Raw genomic sequence first — 22828 nt, 5'->3', positions numbered from 1 at the left:
TTGGCTGCTTAGAAATTAAGTGTTAACGAGCAGTTGGACAGGTGTACCTAATAAAGTGGCCGGTGAGTGTATACACAGCATTTTTAGTTTTACTATTAAGAATCAACTTGTTAAAATCACTTGACATAGAACATACCAATTCCGATACACATATTCAATAAGGTAATAGTGGCTAATATTGGTCCAGCTCTTGTTAGGGCTGGACAATATATTGATATTATATTGATATCGTGATATGAGACTGGATATTGTCTTAGATTTTGGATATTGTAAGATCATGACATAACATATGTGTCATCTGTCCCTGGTTTTATTGGCTGGATAACAGCACAGTGATGTAACATTTTGAAATTACCAGACTGTTCCAGACTATTATTTGCCTTTACCCACTTAGTTATTATATAGACATTAATGATGATTATTTATCCAAAATCTCATTGTGTAAATATTCCTTTGTCCGACTCTTGTTTTGTTCTGTTTTGTGTCCATGTCTGTTGAACTCTAGTGTGTACGTAGCCAGGTTGGAGCCTGGTGACCCCCCCAGTACAGTGTCTGCATGTGCTGCCCTAAAGACTCATGACCCTTCACCTCTATCCCTCCACCCCTCCTGGGCACACAGCGACCTGTAGATGCTCAAACCTGGTTCTGGGTCTGTAGATTGCCAGTAGCCTGACAACAACCCCTGAGCTTTATGCTGTAAGAAGGAACGCCATTGCACTAGAATACTTAAAATGCTGTTGTATATGGAACATCTGGATTGCATCACTTCTAATGGCAACTGAAGAAAAAAAGTTGATATTGGTCCTAAGCAACTTTCATCTTATCTGAGCTGCATGTCACAGACACACAGACCGACAGACAGGGGGTTTAAGTCTGTAATTGGGCTTTCCTCAGGGTATGGAGCCTGTCCCCACATCCCAGACATTCCACTTAATTCTCCATCTCTGCTGTGTCCCTGTTGGGAAGGGTGGGTGGTGTTTCGCTGCGGATTGTAACAAACTGGTGTGAATGACTCCAGGGCACTGCCCTAAGATGTCCACCACTGACCCTCTTCAGTTCCCCACTGTTTAACAGCCTCACATCTGGACTGACCTGGACTGACCGTCTCCTCATTTATCCACTTTCAGTACCCCATATACTCCGCTCACAATACAGCCCCAGTGTATCCTCTCGGAAGCCCCCTCAAACCCTGGAGCGACGCAGAACGAGCCACAGGAGGTTCAGGATCAACTCCTGTCTGTCTTTTGACAAAGTGGCCTCTCCAGGCTCCCTCCTATTGTCTTCTGCTCATCCCTTTTCCCTAAACCACGCTTTATCCTGCACTTCCCTTTAAACATATCAAGCTTACCCCCGTATCTCTTGTTATGCGTTCTCCAAACATATGCCTCGCTGTAACATACACACACATGCACAACATGAACTCCTGGGCTCCGCTTAAGTACACGCCACTGTATTTTGTAGCATAACAAGCCCTCTAAAACTGGATGAAATTGCGGAGCTGGAAGAAAGTTAGGTTTATCAGAAGAGTCAGTTATTTACCTATCGCTTCCTTCCTGTGTTTAGTTGAAGAGGATTACAGTGGGAGAGAGGAGCAGGGATGGAGTTCACTCCCAGGAAGGAATATCCCCCATCTGATGCTGCCCCCCTCCCCCCTCAGCGCCAGTACCCTGAGACGGCTGTGTTTACATTGTTCAGCACAGCTCAGGCCTAATGTACTATCTGTTTAATAGGCAGAGAGAGGCCTGTTTATAGAGAGGGACCTTTTTAACAGGAGGTGATGGGCTGGTAGGCCAGAGGGCAAGACCAACTCATCTCACTTCCTGTTATCATTACCTCTCTTCTCTCAGGCAGATAGGTGCTTGGCTCGCTCTGCTTTCTGCATTGCTTATCCCTAATTGCCTTCACCATCCTGCTGCCTGTGATTGTGTTCAATCTGTCTCCCGAGGAAAATGGAGAAACACAAGGAGGCTCAATCAAGTCGCCTCATAATAAACCTCAGTGGCTCCACTTTCTCAGCTCAATAGTAATTTGCACGTGCTGCATTTTAAATGTTCTACTAAGCATCTTTCTACTGAATCTATATCTCAGCCCACTGAACTGAAACTTTATGGGGATTGCTTCGGTGTTAATGGCTGTAGAGTTATAGAGCAACAGCTCTCTGATTGTTAAAGTTGAGGGAGTAAGATGAACTCCTAAGGGTTTAATGCACTACAAATGTTCTCTTATACTTAAAGGCACACAACAACTTATTTGGATTTGGCTTATTCACTGTCTCCCCCAGAGTTAGATAAGTCCATACATACCCTTCTCATCTCCGTGCGTGTCATAGCACGGATCCTGGAGGTATCCAACTAACCTACTAACCTACTAACTAACCTGGTTATCTCCAGGATCTGTGCTAAGCTAGGCTAGCTGTGGGTGCATCAGATAGAGTTAAAACATGCGCGGAGATGTGAAGGTTATGCATGGACTTATCTATATCTGGGGGATACGGTGAATAAGCTGAAGACCCAATAAGTCGGCGTGTTTCTTTGAGTGGCCTTCTCGCTCCGCTGTCATTGTTCTGTACTGAGTCAGAGTTGCATTCGCTGCATATGTGCATTTGTGGGTGTTTTTTTTTACTGGTCTCGATTGTTTACTGCGGCTGTTTAACTGTGGAGTCAAAACCCATCTCGTCAGGAGGTTTTTTTATGTGGCCTGGAGTTTTTCCTTACGAATGTGTGTGAAGGTTCTGCAGGATTTCCACTGAATGTTTTTCACAGCCTTTGCCAATGTTTTCTTTTCTTTTCTTCACACACCCAAACTTGCAGAATCAAAATGGTTGATGTTTCTTGGAGATCATCCATGCTGCTCTCTCCATTTAAGCGCACTTTAGCTTTTAGTTTCACTGAGCTGCATTGTCATCTCCCAGTGTTTGGGCAAGGTGGTCTATGGAACAGGATCAGAGGGGACCACTAACACTCTCTATCCCCGGTGAATCAGGTCAGTGTGGTCTGCTGACTTGGCCTCCTGGCGTCAGACTACATTTGAGCATGCTCCAAAAAAACACCACAGACTGGGGAAAATCCCACAATGTCCAGCATTCACCCTTGGATTGTTAACAGGGAAGGCCGTAGAACAAGCTAACCATGAGGCAAGATGGCGGTGGTTGCAATAGACTCAACAATGACCCAGTGTCCCGGACGGAGCTGGCCAACGAACCACTTCATACCTTTATATCTTTATATTCCTCTGACTGGCACTCAACCTCTTACTTCGTTTTAACATGTCACCGCTTGCTGTTTATATTCCTTTTTTCCCCACAATGCACTGCATCTGATACTATAGCCAGATGTGCTTGCAAGTAAGTGTGTGTGCAGCCATGTGCGCATCCATGCATTCATGCATGTGCATCCTTTTAATGTGCTTATTCTGGTAACAGTGTCTCTACTTCCTGTTGTCACAAACAGGCTCTCTGTTCCCTGTAGAAAAGCTCCACCTCAGGACAGATTAACTATCAGGTCATTTGTCACTACCTGCTGAGCACAGGCCAGGGAGGGTCACGGCCCACAGGACATGTGTCTTTGTGTCTGTAAGTCTGATCTGAAATGGAGACAGAGAAACATTCCAGGAGCTTTTAAATGTGTCTTCTTTAGATACTGACTGACCCCTCAGAGCCAGATTACAGCTTTGTTTTGAGCCAGGTTGCAGATTGTATTGTGATTGATCAGTTAAGGGTGAAGAGTATACTAGTGACCGGTAACAAATGAGAAACTCTGCGGCTGGCACTCGCAGAGGTAGCTTTTCTTATTTCCAGCGCTGCAGATGACCCATGACAGTCCGGTCCCACCATGCTTGGGTGACCGATGTTGCATTCTCAGCCTGGTGGTGAGCCAGTGGACTGTAGTCTCTCAGAACTTGGCTGGATTCCTGCTCACCTTTTGGGACCAGTGGTGGAAGAAGTATTCAGATCCTTTCCTTAAGTAAACGTACTAATGCCACACTGTTAGAAGTAAAGGTATGTATAGAAAACTTTACTTAAGTATCATCAGGGAAATGTACTTAAAGTATTAAAAGTCAAACTTTTCAGTGCAGAAACATCCTCACATTTTATCAACTGGAAGCCATCCAGACTGTTCTGTCAACCGTCTAAGTGATTAATGGTCTAATTATAATAATCGTTTGTGCTAGACTTGTTATGTTGTTGGGTAGTTTAATTTAAAATAAAATAACACATTTTATGTTTTAGGCCTTCATGGGATAGGACAGCTTATATTCTCTCTGGTAGGCGATACCGGGCACTATTCACCAAAACCAGCTGACACAAAGACGGCAGAACACTCAGAAATAGCCCCCACCCTTACCCTGAACAAAGTCAATGAACACTATTCTGCTCATCCACCTCATGTGTATTTCAATCTTACAATATTGTTGCACTGTACTGCCTTGCACTATATTTATATTTAAATTCATGCCTAAATCTTGGACTATACTGATATTGCACCATTCCTTCCCTCTCTTCAATAACTGCTGTCTCTAATTCTAGTGCAGTGACCTAACAGTATTTTTTTATATTGCTCACTGGGATCTCTGTTTTTTTTTTATTATAGGTCAAGTGAGCGTTGTTCTTGAAAGCAAAGATTAGCCGTCAAATTCCTAAATTGATGACTCTGAGACACCACAATACTGCACTAAGTGCAACGTGTTTATTTACATTTTAGAATACTGTTTAAGCAGTTTTTGTATTTCCATCCTGTATATTTTCAAATGTTTGTTTTTATATTTATATATATATATAAATGTCCGTCTGTCTGTCTGTCAAGCTACTCAAACCTTGCCAATAAAGCTGTTTCTGATATATGAAAGGGGCGTGAGAGGGGAAACGACATGCAGGAATCGAATCTGTGGCTGCTGCGTCTAGGTCTGAGCCTCTGTATACGGGCGCACGCTCTACAAGGTGAGCAACCCAGGCGCCCAAACATTGGATATTATAAACTATTATATCACTATTATAAACTACATGTGTTTTTATGTGCAAATATCTTAATTTGTAAAGTAACTGAAGCTGTCAGATTAATGTAGTGTAAAAAGTATTCAATTAATATTTCTCTCTGAAATGTAGCAGAGAAAATAGTGGCATGAAAAGAAAAGACTCAAGTAAAGTAGTGCCATTTGTACTTAATAACAGTACTTAAGTAAATGTACTTAGTTACATTCCGCCACCGCAGACGTAGATAGAGGACATAGTAGATTAGTAGTGCCCCCTAGGGCCGATTCTGAGTAAGGGCTTGCATCCTGTTAACAGAGATGAATGGAGTAAGGTGGGGGAGGTAAAAGTGACCCCCTTAGGTCGTGGACCAAAAGGTAGGACAAGGACTCCCCTTTGTTATACAGCATGTAATTGTACCCATCTGAAACCCCAGCTCTGCACCTCCTTCTATCCTCTACCCCCACCCCTCTGTTCGCTCATACCCACCATGCAGACCACCTTGTCGCCCCCAGGGATTTTGCCCAGTCACCCAAAGGGAACGAGACCAACCAATCACCATGGTAACTAAGCAGCAAGGGTTAAACCGGGTCAATCAGAGACAGACTCTTGCCACCCTTGCTCTGTCATTAATTACCCATAGTTCCCTCGGGGCAGCGCTCCATGTGTAGCCAAGAGGCTGGATCCAAGCGGTTGATCAGGTGGAGCGTTTGTTTCATATGTGGATCTGTGACAGGGTCAGTGTTGTCTTTTATTACTGGCCAAGTGAGTGCAGCACCTCTGACTGTGTTTTTTTTTTTTTGGAAAGTGCTGTGTCAAATGGATATGTCATGTTTGTAATAATAACTCAAATCTACCCTTCGGGGTGTTCCAGGGACCTTTGTCTCTAAAGGAAAAGCTTTATTTGATTAAATGTTTTGAACGGTTCACAGCCCATCACCCAGAGCGTGCAGACCCCTGTCTGTTCAAACTGTTAGCTTTTCAGTGTTTGTAGGTTGTGACCAGTAATGGCTTGTCAATAGAGCTCTGGGAGCAGCCGCCATCAAAATTTCAGAGATATAAATGTGTACAAAAATGAAATATCCAATAAAGTAGTTTACTCGTACGATATGCCGGGTGGTAGTAAGCGCCTCAGCCTTTAATCAGTATTTTCTCTCTGAATATGTTTCCTGCGGTTCCATGAGCAGGGACGCCGGACAGACGGGTGTCCACCTGAGTCCGGCCAGCATGTGACCTGAAGCTGCCCTCTAATTGGTTTCTTAAAGATTTTCCGCAGGTCGCTGCATCCCTGGCGAATCAGAATACGGATACATGGTATTTTATCCAATCTGGTTGGTTCTCGACACCTGTAATTCAACTTTAGCCTACTAGCGCAGGCGATACCGTCACTTCAGCAAAAGCTTGCAAGCTGATAATTACACAGCAACACAGATCACTTTCGTAGAGAAAATGGCAGCAAATTCTGTCATTGATTTACAACAAAAAAAACTCTCACAAGAAGTTTGCTGGAAGAAAAGAGGATAAAGGATTTCGGACGAGACCGACTCGATTTACCCCACAAAAAATAATTATCACAAGCTGGTTGTGACATTGTTAGCTGTTATCTGGTTTTGAGCTCAGCTCTCCACTTGAGCTGGTGTTTGTTAGGAACTATGTGGACGAGAAAAATGCTTACAGATTCCATCCTTTGTTTCGTGTTTGGCTTTTGTTGTTCTTGGAATCATCGTGTATGAGCTAGAAATGAATCTCATCTGTGGGGGGATTTTAAGAGAGCGGACTCCACTAACCTTGTAACGTGATTGACATTGGGGTGCAGATAACGGGAGGATGCCCCCCCCCCCGGCTCTCTGCTGAGCTTTGGAGGAAGTTATATACCCTTCTGTCATCCTCTCATTCTAATTGATTTTATTCTTGGTGCTTTTCCGTTTTGTCTTTCTTCTCCCCACACTTTCATCTTTCATTATAATATCATTGTTTTTGTGTGGATTTGTCTCATTACATCTGTGTAGTCTTGATTTGGAGCACAAGGGTGTGTCTGGTACAGCAGTGCCAAGGACTGTAGCCACATGCTCAAACCTCCTGAAACCAGAGCGGCCGATGTGAACGGGTACGCTTGGGGAAAATATTTGTGAATGGATTTGTTAGAAGTGCCTCAGAACAGTTGCCAAAATACTGCATATGTTTAGTGCAATTATGACAAATAGAGAGTGATACGGCCCGCAGAAAGATGTATTTTTAATGGGCTACACATGACATTTATACGTAGAATGTGTTGGGATTACATCAACATGTGGGCTATTGTACAACACTGCTCTTTTGACTTTTGTTGAAAAGTTTCCACTGCCTGTCACGGTGTATCAAACCCAAACTAAGCTGTTCCAGCCTTCCACGCTACATTTTATCCAATAGGCAAACTTGATTTGGAAACATGTGAGGGGGGGGGGGGAACCTCACCAATTCCTGTGTTTTCCCGCTCTAGCTTTCATCTGGAGTGAACTCATATGGCCCACTTCTTCTATTGTTCTAAGTTGGTGCACTTGGAGACACATGTGGGCCTTGTTGTCCCTGTTTTTATGGAAATGGGAAGAGGAATAAAGTAACCCAAAACGAGCACCAACGCCGAACCACTAATTATGAGCGGGAGGAGGGATGGAGGGGCTGAAGGAGGAGGAGGCTGGCTTCTCATACGCCGGCCATGTGCCCCCTCCTCCCTATCTCCTGCTCCTTAACTCTCCATCTTCTCCACCCTACTGTTTTTCTTTCTTCTGTTCTGAGTTATTTCTGCTTTCTCTCTCATGTTTGCAGTCGTGATGCCTGAACATCACAGCTCCTCTCCTCTTCTCTACTACTCAACTTCAGACAAGAGGGGTGTTCTAGACAGTGACAAGGTTTATGGCCCCTTTACATGCTGGGTATTGTGTCTTTGAGAGGCATAATGAATTATGCCGTTTTTGATTTGATGAATGTATGTGTTCACTTTGGGTGGTCCTGTTTTTTGTTGTAATTGCCATAAGCCTTTGCCTGCTTATTGTGGTCACTAGGTGTTTGTTGTAGAGAAAACGAAGCGTTGACTCAAATGACACATGCAATACATACTGCACATCTGGCTGCGAGGATCACAAGTTCAGATGTCCTTATTCACGCTGCACCAACCGCTTCTCCACATCCTGTCTCAAACATAACAATACAGAGGTTCAACTGCACAATCCCATTTCGATTTTTGCAAGCTTGCGTTACTGCAGTCTGCAGTTGGCTGACTCTGCTCATACTCTAATGTGTTTTCTTTTTCATTTCTTTGAATAGACAAAACTTTTTGCTAAAAAGCATTTCGTCAAATGCGCCATAATATATTACCAAATCAAACCATTTTGTACACTGACTGGTTGTAATGAAGCCAAATTTCTTAAGTCACGCTGTGTTACCAGTTAGGTACACCCGGCTAAATCTGATGTTATCCAAAACAGAAGCCCTGCAATAAATCTTACATTTATGAAGCAGATTCAGTTAGTGTTGGGACCGAGAGGTGCTGACACAGCGCTGTGGTCATTTTGGAGGCTGCAGTGATGACGTGGTGATGTTACATCAAATTATAGAGAAAGTTGTTTTCAATATTCTGTCCACTAACATTAATATCAGTGCAGCTGGCCAACTTATTACAAACACCTAGTTTAGTATAGAATCTTTGCTCATCATGCTTTTATAAAAATCAATGCATCCTTAGGCTATATGTTGAAATAATTTGACATTGATTCCTAATAACATGTCATTAAGCAGACATTTCACAACCATTAAACTAAAGGCCATTTAATGGTTGCGCGTCAACTCCACGCCGTCGCTCCTATGGCGGCGTGGTCCTGTCGGAGTTCTGCGTCGGGGTTGAACGTGTTTCTCTGCAGCGTGGTGCCAGAACGCTAAGGGGTGGGTGGTTTCCTGAGCGTCAATCGGGAAACTCTGTTTACTTGTGCGTTAGTGTGTGTGTCGAGCCGGCGTGTGTGTGTTTTTTTGGGGGGGGTGAAAGAGCGAGGGAGAAAGTGACATCAATTGTCCTCGGAGCAAGTTGTGACTCTAGAGTCATAGTGAGAGAAACAAAGTGTCTCCCCTGTTCTTTCTGACCACGGTGGGACATCTGCCGCAGGAGAAGTTAACCCTCTCCTTGATCTCATGTTGTTTATTGAGGAGAACCAGGAAATGAGTCGGGGGGGCAACGCTACCAAGCCACAGCCGAGCCACGGCGTGTAGTTAAATTTTTTTTGATAGGCGTGTAGGGGTCTGGTTTAGACGCAGAGGGCTCTGTTGCCTTGTCTCGAACACATTTTCTGTCTATTTTTAAAATTGTTCTTCCTTTTGAAATAACCTTACTCTCTGTTAGCCAGTGGGAGCGATAAGTACTGTATTCATATTCTTTGCTTAGGGATGCTAAGTTGGTTATATATAACTATATTTCATAGGGACACAACTTGTTTCAACAATAATGTTTTATATGGATCAATCTGGTAATTAGGGACAGTGGATATAACACATTTCTTTGGTTTGAGTTCACTTCCCACTTCAATACATAAACCAATGTGTCCTTGTGGACCTAACCCATAGTTGTTCCAGAGGCGTGTGTCCTCTGAGATACAGTATATAGCAACTGTGAGTCGCTTTAGATAAAAGCGCCAGCTAAATGATGTGTAATGTTATAAAACTGCAGCCATGAAACGTTCAATTTTTGCATTAATAATGGTCTAAACCAGTAATCGGTTATCAAGTTGCAAAATTGGACTTAGGGTCAGTACTGGAGTAAATGTAGGGACTATCCCACATTGCTGTCAGTGTAAGACTACTACATACTAGTAGTTGTGGGAAAATGAAGTCAAGGCGCAGCTAAAACATAAATGGTTAATGTTAGCTAAGTGGTGTACTTTGGATACTTGAGCACTTAGACGATCACAGTGACATTGTCATTCCCACAGTCTTAGCGGTGTTTGGAGAAGCGGTGCCTCTCCGCCAGGGCGGTGTGTTTAGTCGTTGTTTAGCAGCTCGGCTCTGCGCAGCATCACAGCATAGACAAACAGACAGACAAGGCATTAGTGATGCGTTCGCCATCTGTTCAGGAAGGACAGACATGATGGGAGACGATGAGGAAGAGAGACATTTTCACGGTGTTTGTGAAGGCAAGGCTGGGCGTGGGGGAGGGGGTCTGAGGATTTACTACCAGACATCAACCATTGCTTATCATTGAGGCCAGTCAAACATTGGTGTGTACCCTCTGTGGCAAATCCTTAAACTTAGAAGACAGGCCAGGGATTGTCAATGATGCTGTTTTCTTTTTTATACAAGACCTTCCTGGAATAGGGATGCCAAAGGTGACAGGGAGATAATCACGTTGGGAACAGCTGCCAACATTTAGGAACCCCCTGCTGACTGAAAATATAACACCCAGAGACAGCTCGCAGGATTTTACCCCACTTGTAGGGAAATTATCCATGCAAACAGTCAGAAAGTGTTAGAAATGTCCTCAAGCTTTTACCTTCAGTTGTTGGGGAAGATGCTTAATGTGTAAGGGGAGCGCAGCTTGGCACCCGAGCATTCTGGGAAGTGAAAGTGGTCAATCAGGCCCAGGAGAGATAAGATTAAGGATTGAAGCGTGATGGAGCCGGGCAGAGAAGTGGACATTGGTGTTGCAATCCATCCATGCACCCGCTCCTTCTCCAACACCAACACCGTCTCAGCCCCCAGTTACACAATATACAAGACTTGTCTCGTAAAAACCTCTGTGGAGCGGTTATTCGATTTGATTTGTTATTGCACCTGGAGGTTTGATTTTGTCAAAGATATAAGTTATGACTGTCAAAGTTATGATAGTCTTTGGGGGAGTTTTCATCACGACAGAAGAATTTAAGAGTGCGTGTGATTTTTGGCTAGAGTGGAGTTTGGCTTTCACAAGCAAGAGGGACGGAGAGGGATGCACTGGGGTATTGGTGAAGAAATCTGGGAAAATGGGAGACAATAATGGAGAGAGTGAAAACAGAAAGAGGTGTTAGGCTGTATTAATGGAGAGAGCTTGTCTCGTTGCCACCCTCCGGTAGTGTTTTTAGCAGAGCTGTGGGCTTAAGGCTCTGGGAATGTTTGTGCAGTAGAAACCCTGGGTGATGTTGTTTGTATTGTTCTATTTCAGCCTGTGTTTTTGCAGCACTGTTTTGTTTTCACACACACACTCACACACACACATATAATGCATTCCCTAGCCCCTTACCCTTACCGTAACCATCACAACTAAATGCCTAACCTTAACCCTTACCCCCACCCTAACCATAACCTAACTCTAACCTTGAGCCTAAAACCAGGTCTTAACCCTCGAACATCCCTTTAAAGTTGTGTGTTCCAGCATTTTGGCCCCACAAAGCTATCCAGGCCCCACAACTACACGGTTTTTGGACCCCACGAATGTAGTTAAACGAGAACACACACACATACACACACACACACACACATACACGCATTTATGCATACACATCAAAAGAGAGAAATCTGCTACTCACTCATCACTGATGTCTTCATCCTGACCCCAACTCCTAACTCTGTTTTTTGCCCGGCTAGTGTTTGCATCTATTAGCCTTTGCCCCTTTCTTTAAATGTGAGTTCATGCTCAGATGAATTGCCACACGGAGAATCTGGTAAACCCTGCTGATATTGAAAGTGTTATAACAGATGGAAATTGTGCAGGGCGATGGGTGTTGGTGTGCAGACATGTAGTCTGCAGAAGGATCACTGTATGTCTGTGCTCTCTTTCATTCCAGCCTGTGTGTTGTGTCCAGCCCTCGCCATGACATTTTAGTAAAAACAAGCATAACACATATACTTTCTGTTGCCTGTGTGTGTGTGTGTGCGTGTGCGTGTGCGTGTGCGTGCTTCCATACTATATAATATAGATACGGCTAAGTCTAGTTTATACAACGTGCTAGCGTTGTCACGTTAGCATGTAGTATATGTGACAGAAGGCCGCTGTGTGTGCAGAACGCCACCCTGTCTCAGGTCTTAGATTACTCACAGAAAGAGCGTTCTCTTCACGGCCCGCTGCTCTAATACACTGAGAAACGAGTCACTGTGTTCAAATAATATACATCTAATCTTACAGCAAGGCTAGCTCCGTAAGCATGTGAGATCCAGGTCTCATCTGTGATACACAACTTGAAGACGAAACATTTTTAACTCCTAAACTTTTATTTTGAAAGTGTCCTCCTCTTGCCACAACTACCCCTCACTGTGGCTTCTATTTCCTTACTCTATTTTACTGTCTGCTTTTTGTGTGAAAAGGGGTTTCCCGTAAAACAAGGACTGGGAGAATATGCCTGTAACTGTTTATTACGCGGTCTTTACTCAATAATGCCTTTATTTCATTATGTGTGTTTTCTGTGCGTGTGAGCACCAAAGGTCCACATTTAATCCTTTTTGTATGTCTGTTGACACTAAGACCTCGATTAAAATTGGCCTTGATTGTAATTTACTGGTAAAGTGAGAATAGGTGTGAGTCATCATGAGTGATTGAGAGCCATGGGGGGAGGAGCACACTCACCGCACCGTCACTGCACCGACAGCATCTCTCAGCAGAGGTCCATCAACATTTCCTTCCCATCATCCCTAACGTTATTCCCATCTCTCCTCTCTCCCTGTTTTCTCTTATCTTTTTCTACTTAGTGTTTGTCTCTCTGGATGTTTTTTTAATGAAATCTTCCAGTACATTCTTGCATAATGAATCTCTACATCGCGCCAGGTGTGTGTACACATGTGCACTTGCTGGGAAATGGAGGGAGGTTAGTTGTTTTCCATTTCCCGTGTCTGTAATGAGCGCTTTTTGAATGTTTAGAGAAGAGCAGCCATGTGAAGGCGTGTTTGTCAGTGCATACGATAGAGACACAAACAGGTTGACGGGACAGTTCAGATTATGATGTAGACCGTATTTACGCACCGAAAAACACACACGCACTTACATGTACACATCTAAATACACAGTCCTCCGTTGCTCCTTTAAAACAGATGTGCACACTGCCTCTTTTTCATTTAGACATGAATGCAGTTACCTCTGTGGCTTCAGTGTTAATGTGGGGTTCAGAAAAGAAGCCCACACACGCACACAAAAACACACGCACGCGCGCGCGCTTACATACACAGGTTAACCGTCCTTTGTGAGACAGACAGCGTACCAGCTGTGCCTCAGAGTAATGACTCACATCACAGAACACTAGTCCGTGACGCAGCTCTCGTGTCATTCATGATGAATTCCATGTTTTATTCAAAGTTCACCACAGAGACGTACCCATGACAGAGCTGTGCATTTGCTGTACGGCTGCCCCTGCTGTGATGGCACCCTGCCAGGTTAGGAATGACAGCATGGGTAGAGAGCTGAAGCTGAGGCCAACGAAGCAGAATTCACAATTGCACAGCTGTGATCCGCCTCGCATACAGCTAAGAGTTTTAAACTATCCAACACCTCGAATCCAGTCCGTTTTCCTGTCTGTTGAAGACTTCTCCAGGATGGAGGGATGGAGTTTTGGAGGGAAAGCAGGCAGAGATCAAGGGTCCCGTGGCTGGGCGTGGTGCAACAGTGCCCCCTAATGTTTAAATGTCTCAACAAGCTTTGGAACTGAATTGTAGCACAGCATCTCTCAGATGGAGAAACTTTATCTCCCTCTTATGCAAACATGCTCATATAAACATAATAATTTGTTTTCTTTCACATAAATCAAGCAAAAACAGAAAAAGATCACACTAAGTTGCCACAGCACATTAACTTAATTTGCAACAAGCCTATCAAGTCAAGCAAGCTCTTATTTTGAAATAGCCTCCCCGTTGTTTTGGTTAAACAAACACACACACACACACACACACACACACACACACACACACACCTCTGCTCTCTCCTCTCAATGTGTAAGACTGAGACTGGAATCTGATGGGCTGCTTTAATCTTTCCCACTACATGTTTCTTCATTAAAAAACAGAAAAGGGAACTGTTGTATCATGTCCGTACCCCGTTTCTGATTGGCTGCGGTGAGAAATGAAACTTAGCAACTGCAAAAATTGTCGAAGCCAGTTGTTTTGCTTTGCTGAATCCCATCGGATAAACTGCGGTTGTCTCATTCTGTCTAGAAACCGTCTGTTTACCTCAGGATGTTTTCTCCCTGCTGGAGCCTCCTGAGTCAATTAGTAGTGGATGTAATGTACTGTCCTTGGCAGTATTAGGGGGATGTTTGTGTGTGCGTGCGTGCGCGTGAGCGTGTGTCTACTCATGTATGCGTATGATTCAGTTTCTCACAGTGTGAGAAAAGTGCGGGAGGTTTTAACATGGCCCCGGGGTTTGTGGCTGCAGAGCAACTCTCATCTGGTAAATTGCTCCATAATCTGTTGCAGCCTATTTGGCAAAAAATAAAGCCTCATTAATTGCCTTCTGTTTCTAGACAATTGGAGGAAACTGCCTTGCTAACTTTTTCACTTCGATAGCGCACTGCGATTACATAGCTCTCTCACTTTTCCTACCAGCAGAGCACCAAGGGAGCTGCAGGTCTGAGCCCGAGTGTGATAAGCAGGCAGGGCGTCGCGTGCCAGGCAGACAGAGTCCAGCCGCAGTGACCAGCATGTGGCTGACTGGCGGTGCCGGGGCGGCGTATGGCGACCGTGTGTTTGGGTCTGTCACCGGGTCCCACGTCTCTTCAAAATTATAGCCTTGAAGCTCTGAGCCAAGCCAACCTTTGACACATGGAGCAGAAAGAGAGTAAAGAAATACAGATAAAAGATGCATGTGGAGTGGATAGGTATTGAGAGCTGTTGCCTGTATTGGCAGAGAGGCAGCTTCCCGTGCATCCCTTCAGCTGTGTGTCTCCGCGTGCACGAGTCCATTGATTTCCCCCTCCCAAACAGTCCAGCGTGTAGAAACCAAACAGACCGCCTCACACACTGTGTGGTGATTCAGGGCTCGTTTAAAAGACAAGATTTATGTCTCGGTGTTCCCACAAACATAACAACCATCAGGCGGATGGAGCCAGACCAGGGGCCACCTTACCTTTTTAAGAGCTTTTTGATCCTCTGCGCTGTCTATCATTCTATTTCTTACTCTACAACAATCTGTCAAATCAATCAATCAATCAACCAACCAATCAATCAAGTGGTCTTATCTGTTGCAATTTCTTTCTTTCTTACTTGGCTCCTCTGTTATATTTCCGTGTGTGTTGTCTCAGAGACATGTAAGAGTTAACTGACTGATGGACAAGCCACAGAGTAGTGGTCAGGCTGCAGAGTACATACCAGAACATTCCAAAATGTACTCCGCATTAAAAGATTGGTTGTGAAGAAAATTCTGGTCTGTTTTCTTTTTGCATTCAAGCAGTGCTTTGCTTAGTCATGATATCGTCTGGTTGAGGATCTTTCTGGGGGGAAAGAGTAGTGTCACACATTGTAAGTTGTAAGCGATACTTAACCCTCTTGTTGTCCTGGGGTCAAATTTGACCCATTTTCAGAACGTTTCTAGATCAGAAATTTGGGTTTACTTAAACCATTTTTTTTTTTTTTAAAGAACATTGAATAAAAGTGACCAAAAACACACAACAACGTCAAAGGATGCAGTGACAAAATCTGCGCAATGGACCGGGTTTGACTCCGACCTAAGGCCCTTTGCTGCGTGTCATCCCCTCTCTCTCTCTCTCTCTCTCTCTCTCTCTCTCTCTCTCTCTCTCTCTCTCTCTTTCTCTCTCTCTCTCTCTCCACTTTCATGTCTTCATCTGTCCTGTCAAATAAAGGCCTAAAATGCCCCAAAAAATCACAAAAAAAAAAAAAAGCTTCTATTTTGACCCAGGAAAACAAAAAAGTTGCATAGTTGACGGGAATACAACACGAGGGTTAATAATGCATGTGGTCGTGTGCAGGTTAATACAACGCAAATACTTTTGGTGCTGCTACTTTCGGTCAAAAATAAGTGCAAACACAATCTGACACCAAGCCGCACACATCACCGTAAAGTTAGCAACGTTGCAGAAGAGTTGGAGGTGTGCAGCCTGTTGTCTGCATCCAGCAGCTCACTGTGGCTGCTCCCTCTTATTCTCTTACTCCATGCAACATTTAAAACCGATTCAGTGTCTAAAAAGGCTGAAATGAACTGTTGTCTTGTGTTTGACTTTATTCAGTCAGTGCTAACCAGTCGTCGCAGGGGTAGAAAATGGGGATTGATTTCATGGAACTGGTATTAAAAATAAATCATAAAGCTAATAACTCTGCACAGGATGAAGGGGAAAAAAAGGCGCAGACATGTGTTCAATTTAAATGTCTCCCCTTGCATTTAAGCCTGAAAAGTCACATCATTGTTAAACAGCTTTGTCAAATCCAACTGCGAGCTGGTTAATACAGGAAATGAAGAGAATTGATTAATTGGTGACTATAACTGTCGTCCTGTGTGCTCTTCTTTGTGTTTACAGTCACGTTTCCTCTCTCCTTGATCCGTCGTCCGCACCTTCCGCACAAAACAGAATAATGGTTGTAAAAAAGAGATCCGGAGATAAACTTTATTTTTTCCATTCCCCGGTTCAACTTAAGGCAAATTTCCATCTTTTAATAAACCAAGGTCTTCCGGTGAACCCGTTCCTAGAGTCCTCATTGTCGTCGCCACAGGTGACAGTGAGACAAAGAGCATGTGTCCCCGCTGAGACGCTCTGTGTGTGCTCAGATAAGACACACTCATTCAACGTCAAAGCATTTGTGAGCGTGCACTGAGTTTTTTTTCTGTGTTTCGGAGCCTCTCTGAGGGTGAAGACATACTTGTTTGTTTTCCATCTCTTCCACTACAAATCAAAAGCAAGCTCGCTGTACATCATTTAGAGTCTAGGTTTGTTTGTTGTCGTCTAACTTCAAGATTGATGGATTTTGTCGTTAGAAGTATTTTGTTGTTAGAAGCTTTCCTCCAGCTTTGCGTGTTGTTATTCATGAATGCAAATTGTATGTGATTACATATTTTCAAATGAAGCACATGTGTGCATCTGCAAAGGAATGCAAATTGGTTTTGCTTTTTTTTTTAGTTGCTATGGTAATGATGCACTGTCTGACATCCATGTAAGGGGACTCCTGTCCAGGGTACCTTCGGTTGACTACAGCAACTGACCTATAGCCAACTTTGTTCATGATCCCAGAAGGCCCCCCGCCTCCAATACTCTCCCCTCCCCCCCTGCCCTCGGGCCCTAAAAAAGCTTCATTGTGCTGGCAGTGAGCGAGGCAAGGGAGGCCTGGTTCTGGTTAGCGCGTTGTGCTGCATCTGAAATACTCACCTTCCTTCAGGGGATGCATCTGGAGCTGGTTTCCTGTTCAGGCTGTGCTGGGCAGGGGGCGGAGTTTGGCCCAGGCTCTGTGATTGGACGAGATTGAGCCTTTATGGACCCCAGAATGGTTGGATATGCCAAACGGTAATCTGTCAATCACTGGGATTCAAACCAGAGCAAAATGCAAGCGAGAGCTTGTGATTGTTGCAAAGATTTGAGCAAGAAGCCAGCGATGCTTCAGTCACCAATAATCCAGCTGCAAATTTACCATCCCAAAATCTGCTGAGCATATTCAGAGAACAAAGAAGTGCTATGTTCTATATTATCCAAAGTCAGTTAATCTTTGGGGTCATAATAAGAAACTCTTGAGTAATTTAAAGTAATGGCTTTATTTGAGTAATTGCAAGCCTAAAATTAACATTGTTTTGACAGAGCAATGCCATTGCTGTTTTATAATTGGGTGTAATAGTCACATTAGAGCATGGCAGCAGGGCTAGTACATTCAGTAATGGTGTGTAATAATACCTTTTAGCTTCCTGTTATTACTGCAGTAATTCTGTAGAGCGGGCCAGGAGCACTGCCCCTAAATCTGCACCGTGGACTTTAAACGCCACATGAGTTCAGCAGCCTTCTTTAAGAGTCTGTCATTGAGAGTATTTTTATAATGTTTCCTGGGGAAAATGGGTTTTTTGAAAGTGAGATTAATGCTGTGATGGAAAGAGATCCTTAAAAAGTTGGCTTGGATAAAACTAGTATTAAGGGCTAAAATGTACTTGAACTGCCTCCTTTGTTATGTTAATTTGTATTTTTTTAGAATTTTTGGGGGCTTTATCCTTTTACTACAGTTGATCAGGCATCAAAGGGGGAGAGAGATGGGGGACGACAGCAAAGGGCTGCAGGTCGGACTCTGGGCCGCTGCAGGACTCAGCCAACATGGGCGAACGCTCTAACCGGGTGAGCTAGAGGCCACCCCAGATTTTAATTAATAATCCATTAATCTAAACTGTAGAAATCGTGTTCCAGATTCAACAATGAAGTGGATCTATTGAAATAAAATGCCTATAATCTGAGGGCAATGCTGTGATTGTGCTATCCTAAATGCCATGGAAAGCATGCTGTATTCTCTTCCCAGAGGTGTACAGTCCACTACCTTTCCAGTAGGCCTGTGTGCCAGCGCTGTGAGTCGGCCATTGTTGAGTTTAGCTTCATCGCTGGAAAGAGCTCTAGTCAGTCTTACCCCTCAGCTTTACTCAGTCTCAGTTCTGTACCAAAGACCTCCATTTCCTGCTCTGGCGCCATGGCATGCAGCTGACAGCAGCTTTTATAGATCTCCTGAAGGGACCCAGTTACAGTGCATGCTTCGGAAAACATACACACATACTGCACAGTACACAGTTTGCACACACGGTTTATGAAGGGCATTCACATTTGTTCCGTGGAATAAATTCCAATATTTACTTTTAACTGCAATTTGAAAATGAAATTTTCTAAATTCATAGTTTGATGTGTTGTTTCATGAGACACTGTTCCAGACATAGAAAATACCCAAATGAAAAAAGTGAAACTAAATTAAAATGAAATTGATTGTTATATCGTTTGTTGCAATTGGTACAAGCTGTCCACCAATGGTACTGCTTCTAATCAGTACTTTTTGCATGAATGGTAGCAGCAAGATAAAACTGCATGATGGTAACTTTGATCAAATCCCCAGCAATCTGGCTCTGTAGTTAGGACCACATGTTGAAGAACAATCCAAACAAAAACTGGATGCCTACATCCGAGAACATATTCTGTTGGTGTGCCAAGGAGGTGACACTAGTTCAGGAATAATAATATTAAAACAATAGGACGTGCTTCTTGACAAATGATGTGGAGGCCTAGAGGCCGTCCAGAGCTCCTCCTCTCCACACTAACCCATACTGAGAGCTTCTGAAGGTACTTCTAAAAGTACTTCTCAGGCCAGCTTTGAGGATCCAATGAATGTCCTCCTGGACATGTACCGATAGAAGTGCAGGCGACCAATAATGCTAAAGTGAGAGGTGAAAGAGAAAGTGCTTAGCCGTTTGCATTTCAAAAAGAAATCCTTAATGTTCTTTGTCGTTCTCTCCTCGCTTCCGTCCACCGGCTAAACAAGCCAGGGGGAAAGATCCCAAATATTGTTTGGCAGTTCCAATGAGTGCAACTTGGAGAGGTATTTGATTTCACAATGTTTCAGTAGAAAAATGTGTGGGGAGATTGTGTTTGAACGGTCCCGAAGGGCGAGTGGTTGGCCGGGGTCGGAGCCGGAGAGTGTTCTCCTGATACCTGGGGATGCTGGGAGCATGTGAATGAATCAGATATCAGCAGTGTCTGTTCATGCAGCAATGTACAACTTTTTATCTATCATCAAATAAATCAGTGACTTCAACAGAGTCACTGATGTAGACCTTGTGTTGTCAACACTCAACAACAGGGACAGTCATTTCCCCCGAAAAGTATTTTCCTCAGCTACTACTTCATGAGGGACAGTCAGTCAGTTCCCTGGCTTTGGCTCTTCGTCTTTGGGTCTTATTGTACTTCATCTTTGGCTCAGTGAAGAGTTCTTCTGGGTCAGAAACAGGATCCCCCCAGTGGGCCCACCACAAGGTCCAAAGCCCTTCGTTCTCAGAGCCGGTTTGCCTTAGCGAGAGGATCACAAAGCTTTTCCCAGAGGAATCCCTCGTTAAAATGAAATAAATTATCATATGTAGCTCTATCTGACACAAACATTCTGTCCACTGTCGACAATCCGTTACTTTGGAATATCATCTGAAACTTAATTCCTCATGTAATATTTCAATAGCTTTGTTTTCCATTGTATCCCTCCACTCTGTGACCCCGTTGCCTCTGTTTTTTTAGGCTTATTTTCATTCCAATTTTGGACAGATGAGCTCCACACCCTTGTTGTATGGGTCTATGAGCTTACTCTTTTTGTGAGTGGCCAGTGTTGTAAAAACGGTTCGGTGATCTACAACATGTTAGAACGCAACCACCGTTAGGGACTAACGGTCAGACAGGCTCACGAAAACAGGTCACTGCACCTAAACATTGTCCCGTGTGTGTGTGCGCATCTGTGAGCTTGTGTGTGTGTGTGTGTGTGTGTGTGTGTGTGTGTGTGTGTGTGTGTGTGTGTGAGAAAGAAAGAGAAAACCGTTTAGTGCCCAAGCAAATCCAACAAAAGAAAGAAACTAAATGAAGCATTACCTCAACCAGTCAGAGCTGTAAAATTAGCGAATGGAACGATGAGCTCACTCATACTGTGCTCTCTTATTTAAACATGTACAGTATTATTACAACACACATATTAGGACGCCAGCCAATAGGTCTGCAGATTGATAAATATGTATTGTCAATTTATGTAAATAATCTTTGAATCATAATGCAACTCAGCAGGGGAATCAGCTGATGGTTTATTAGCTGTTTCCAGTCTTCACAGTGATACCTTCATATGTACTGTACAACATTGGTTGCAAGAAAGCATTAAAGATTTTCCAAAATGTCAAACTATTCCTTTTATTATTCCTATTTTGAAGTTGTCATAGTCACAATGGATAGCTTTGGACCAAGGACTGTTGGGTCTTAGATTTGGCTACGTCGTGCTAGTAGTGGCTAATTGGCCTTGAGCAGCTATCCTCAAGTAGACGTGAGGAGCGGGCTAAAGAGGTCTGGTGCTCACTTCTTTCTAACTCCCCACCTCCAGATTCTTTTTGTTTTTTCATTTTTAAACCTGTAGTCTTCAGGCCCAACTGATGCTGACTCAAGTGACATCACATCATTTATCAGACTTTCCCTATGGAGCCTACAGAAGAGGATTAGGACCACATGTATAAAAATCTGAGTTTGAAAGTCAGAATACAGAGAATAAAGTCAGAATTCTTAGAAAGAAATCTCAGAATGCTCTGCTCCTGTAATCCTGACTTCGGAGTTCTCCCTTTAATAAATCCGGCCCCTGGACTAGAGCCAGACCGATAAACGTTTTTAAGGCCGATGCAAATATTTGTTCGATATGTCAATATATCGGCCGATATGTATTTAAAACAAATCCAGAAATGCGTTACAAAACATAAACAGATTTCCTTAACATTAGTTATTTGTAGTTATTTATGAGTTCTCACTAACGAATATGATAATATTGTGTTGTATTGTCACAAGAGAACAGAGGAACATCAAAATATATTAAAGGTCTGATAAATAAAATGTATAAAAATACAAACTGTAGATATGAAACTCAAAGTCCTTTGTACAAAAAACATTGACAAAAAAAAAAATCAGTGTTCGCCAAAAGGGACAATGTATTGCGTCCTCTGGTGGACACACTATGCAACACCAACACTCATAAGATGGTTGACAGTCCGTTTTTATTTTTTAAATATTCATTTATCAGAATATTTAATAATTGAATAAAGAATACTTGAATATTTTAAAAAATAATAATATATACAGTTTGTTTTTTTTAGATCTTGAAATGCCTAATGTCGTGGACACTGGACATGCTTGGCTGTGGGCAGGAAAAATCTGAAGTTGAAAAAGTGTGTGTGTGTGTGTGTGTGTGTGTGTGTGTGTGTGTGTGTGTGTGTGTGTGTGTGTGTGTGTGTGTGTGAGAGACAGGCTCTTGGAGACTCTGATTTCCCCGTTGTGCTGAGGCAGCTGCTGCCCTTGATGAAGTCCCGCGGAGGCGAGGACAGCACCCTGGGGTGGAGGTCCAGGGAGGATGAATGCGGGCCCGATGAGCTGATCCTTCTGCTGGTGTACCTGTACTCCCTGGCTGACGAGGCGCAGCCCACAGCACAGGATGCCCGGGACACGCTGGAGAAACTGGAGAGAGAGCTGATAGGAGCGCTCACCCTGGTCATCACCCGAGAGACGGAACTCAGCCCCTTGCTCCAGAAACTCACCGGTGAGAGAGAGTTAATGCGATCACAATTTTCATGATTGCTTCCAGGAGCACGTCGATGGTTGAAAAGGAGAGAAATTGCAGTAGACGAGTGGGAAGAGCTGATTGTTTATTCCCTCTTTCTGCCTCCAGTGCTGTTAATGAGAGGATTTGTATCAGTCTTCACACCCCATCCTTCTCTCTTATCCTGCATCACACCCTTTGACACACTCACCTACAGGACACACACGTTGTGGTCAGTTTGGCAAACAATTACACAAATAGTCAGGTGTAGGAATGTCTGAGCTTTGTGCATGTGGATAAGTGTGAGGGAGAAATTACCCATCACTTTCACATTTACAGTAGGGGCGGGGGGGGAAAATGAATACAGCATTGTACCGCGATATTTTCAGTGGCGATACTATATCAATACACGGGCAACACAATATGTGGTGGTCTGCTTGACAACCCCTTTTGCAGCAATACAATTGAAGTGATATGAAAATATTTTTTAGATAAAACAGATGTTTCCTTTTGGGGACATGATTTGAAATTGGGAGAAATTACAAGTTGGAAAAAAGGTTATAAATTGCCATATATTACAGAATGTTGCAATATGTTTAAAATGGCAACAACATTGTATCGTGGCATACGTATCGGGATGATATTGTATGAGGAGGCGTCTGGTGA

General features: G+C 43.5%; 1 protein-coding gene and 1 long non-coding RNA gene across 3 annotated transcripts in view; one reads left to right on the top strand and one right to left on the bottom strand.

The window, feature by feature from the left end:
* LOC117950480 overlaps positions 1-8062 on the bottom strand; it is an 8446-nt gene extending 384 nt beyond the window's left edge. Inside the window, exon 1 of one of the 2 annotated variants that reach the window (XR_004657909.1) lies at positions 8050-8062. This is a non-coding gene — a long non-coding RNA (uncharacterized LOC117950480). Of the gene's footprint in view, positions 1-3211; positions 3223-8049 lie in introns of those variants that run through there. The other variant, XR_004657910.1, reaches the window with a different exon arrangement.
* The window catches only part of scfd2 (sec1 family domain containing 2), a 95706-nt gene that overhangs the window by 21345 nt on the left and 51533 nt on the right, over positions 1-22828 (top strand). The window contains exon 5 of the mRNA XM_034881574.1: positions 21874-22162. Within this exon, the coding sequence (XP_034737465.1) occupies positions 21874-22162 (289 nt within the window). The remainder of the gene's footprint in view (positions 1-21873; positions 22163-22828) is intronic.

The sequence above is a fragment of the Etheostoma cragini genome, chromosome 9, assembly GCF_013103735.1.
Source record: "Etheostoma cragini isolate CJK2018 chromosome 9, CSU_Ecrag_1.0, whole genome shotgun sequence".
In the NCBI taxonomy this organism is placed as follows: Eukaryota; Metazoa; Chordata; class Actinopteri; order Perciformes; family Percidae; genus Etheostoma; species Etheostoma cragini.
The sequence above is the reverse complement of the archived record's forward strand: the minus strand, read 5'-3'. Positions and strand labels throughout refer to the sequence as shown.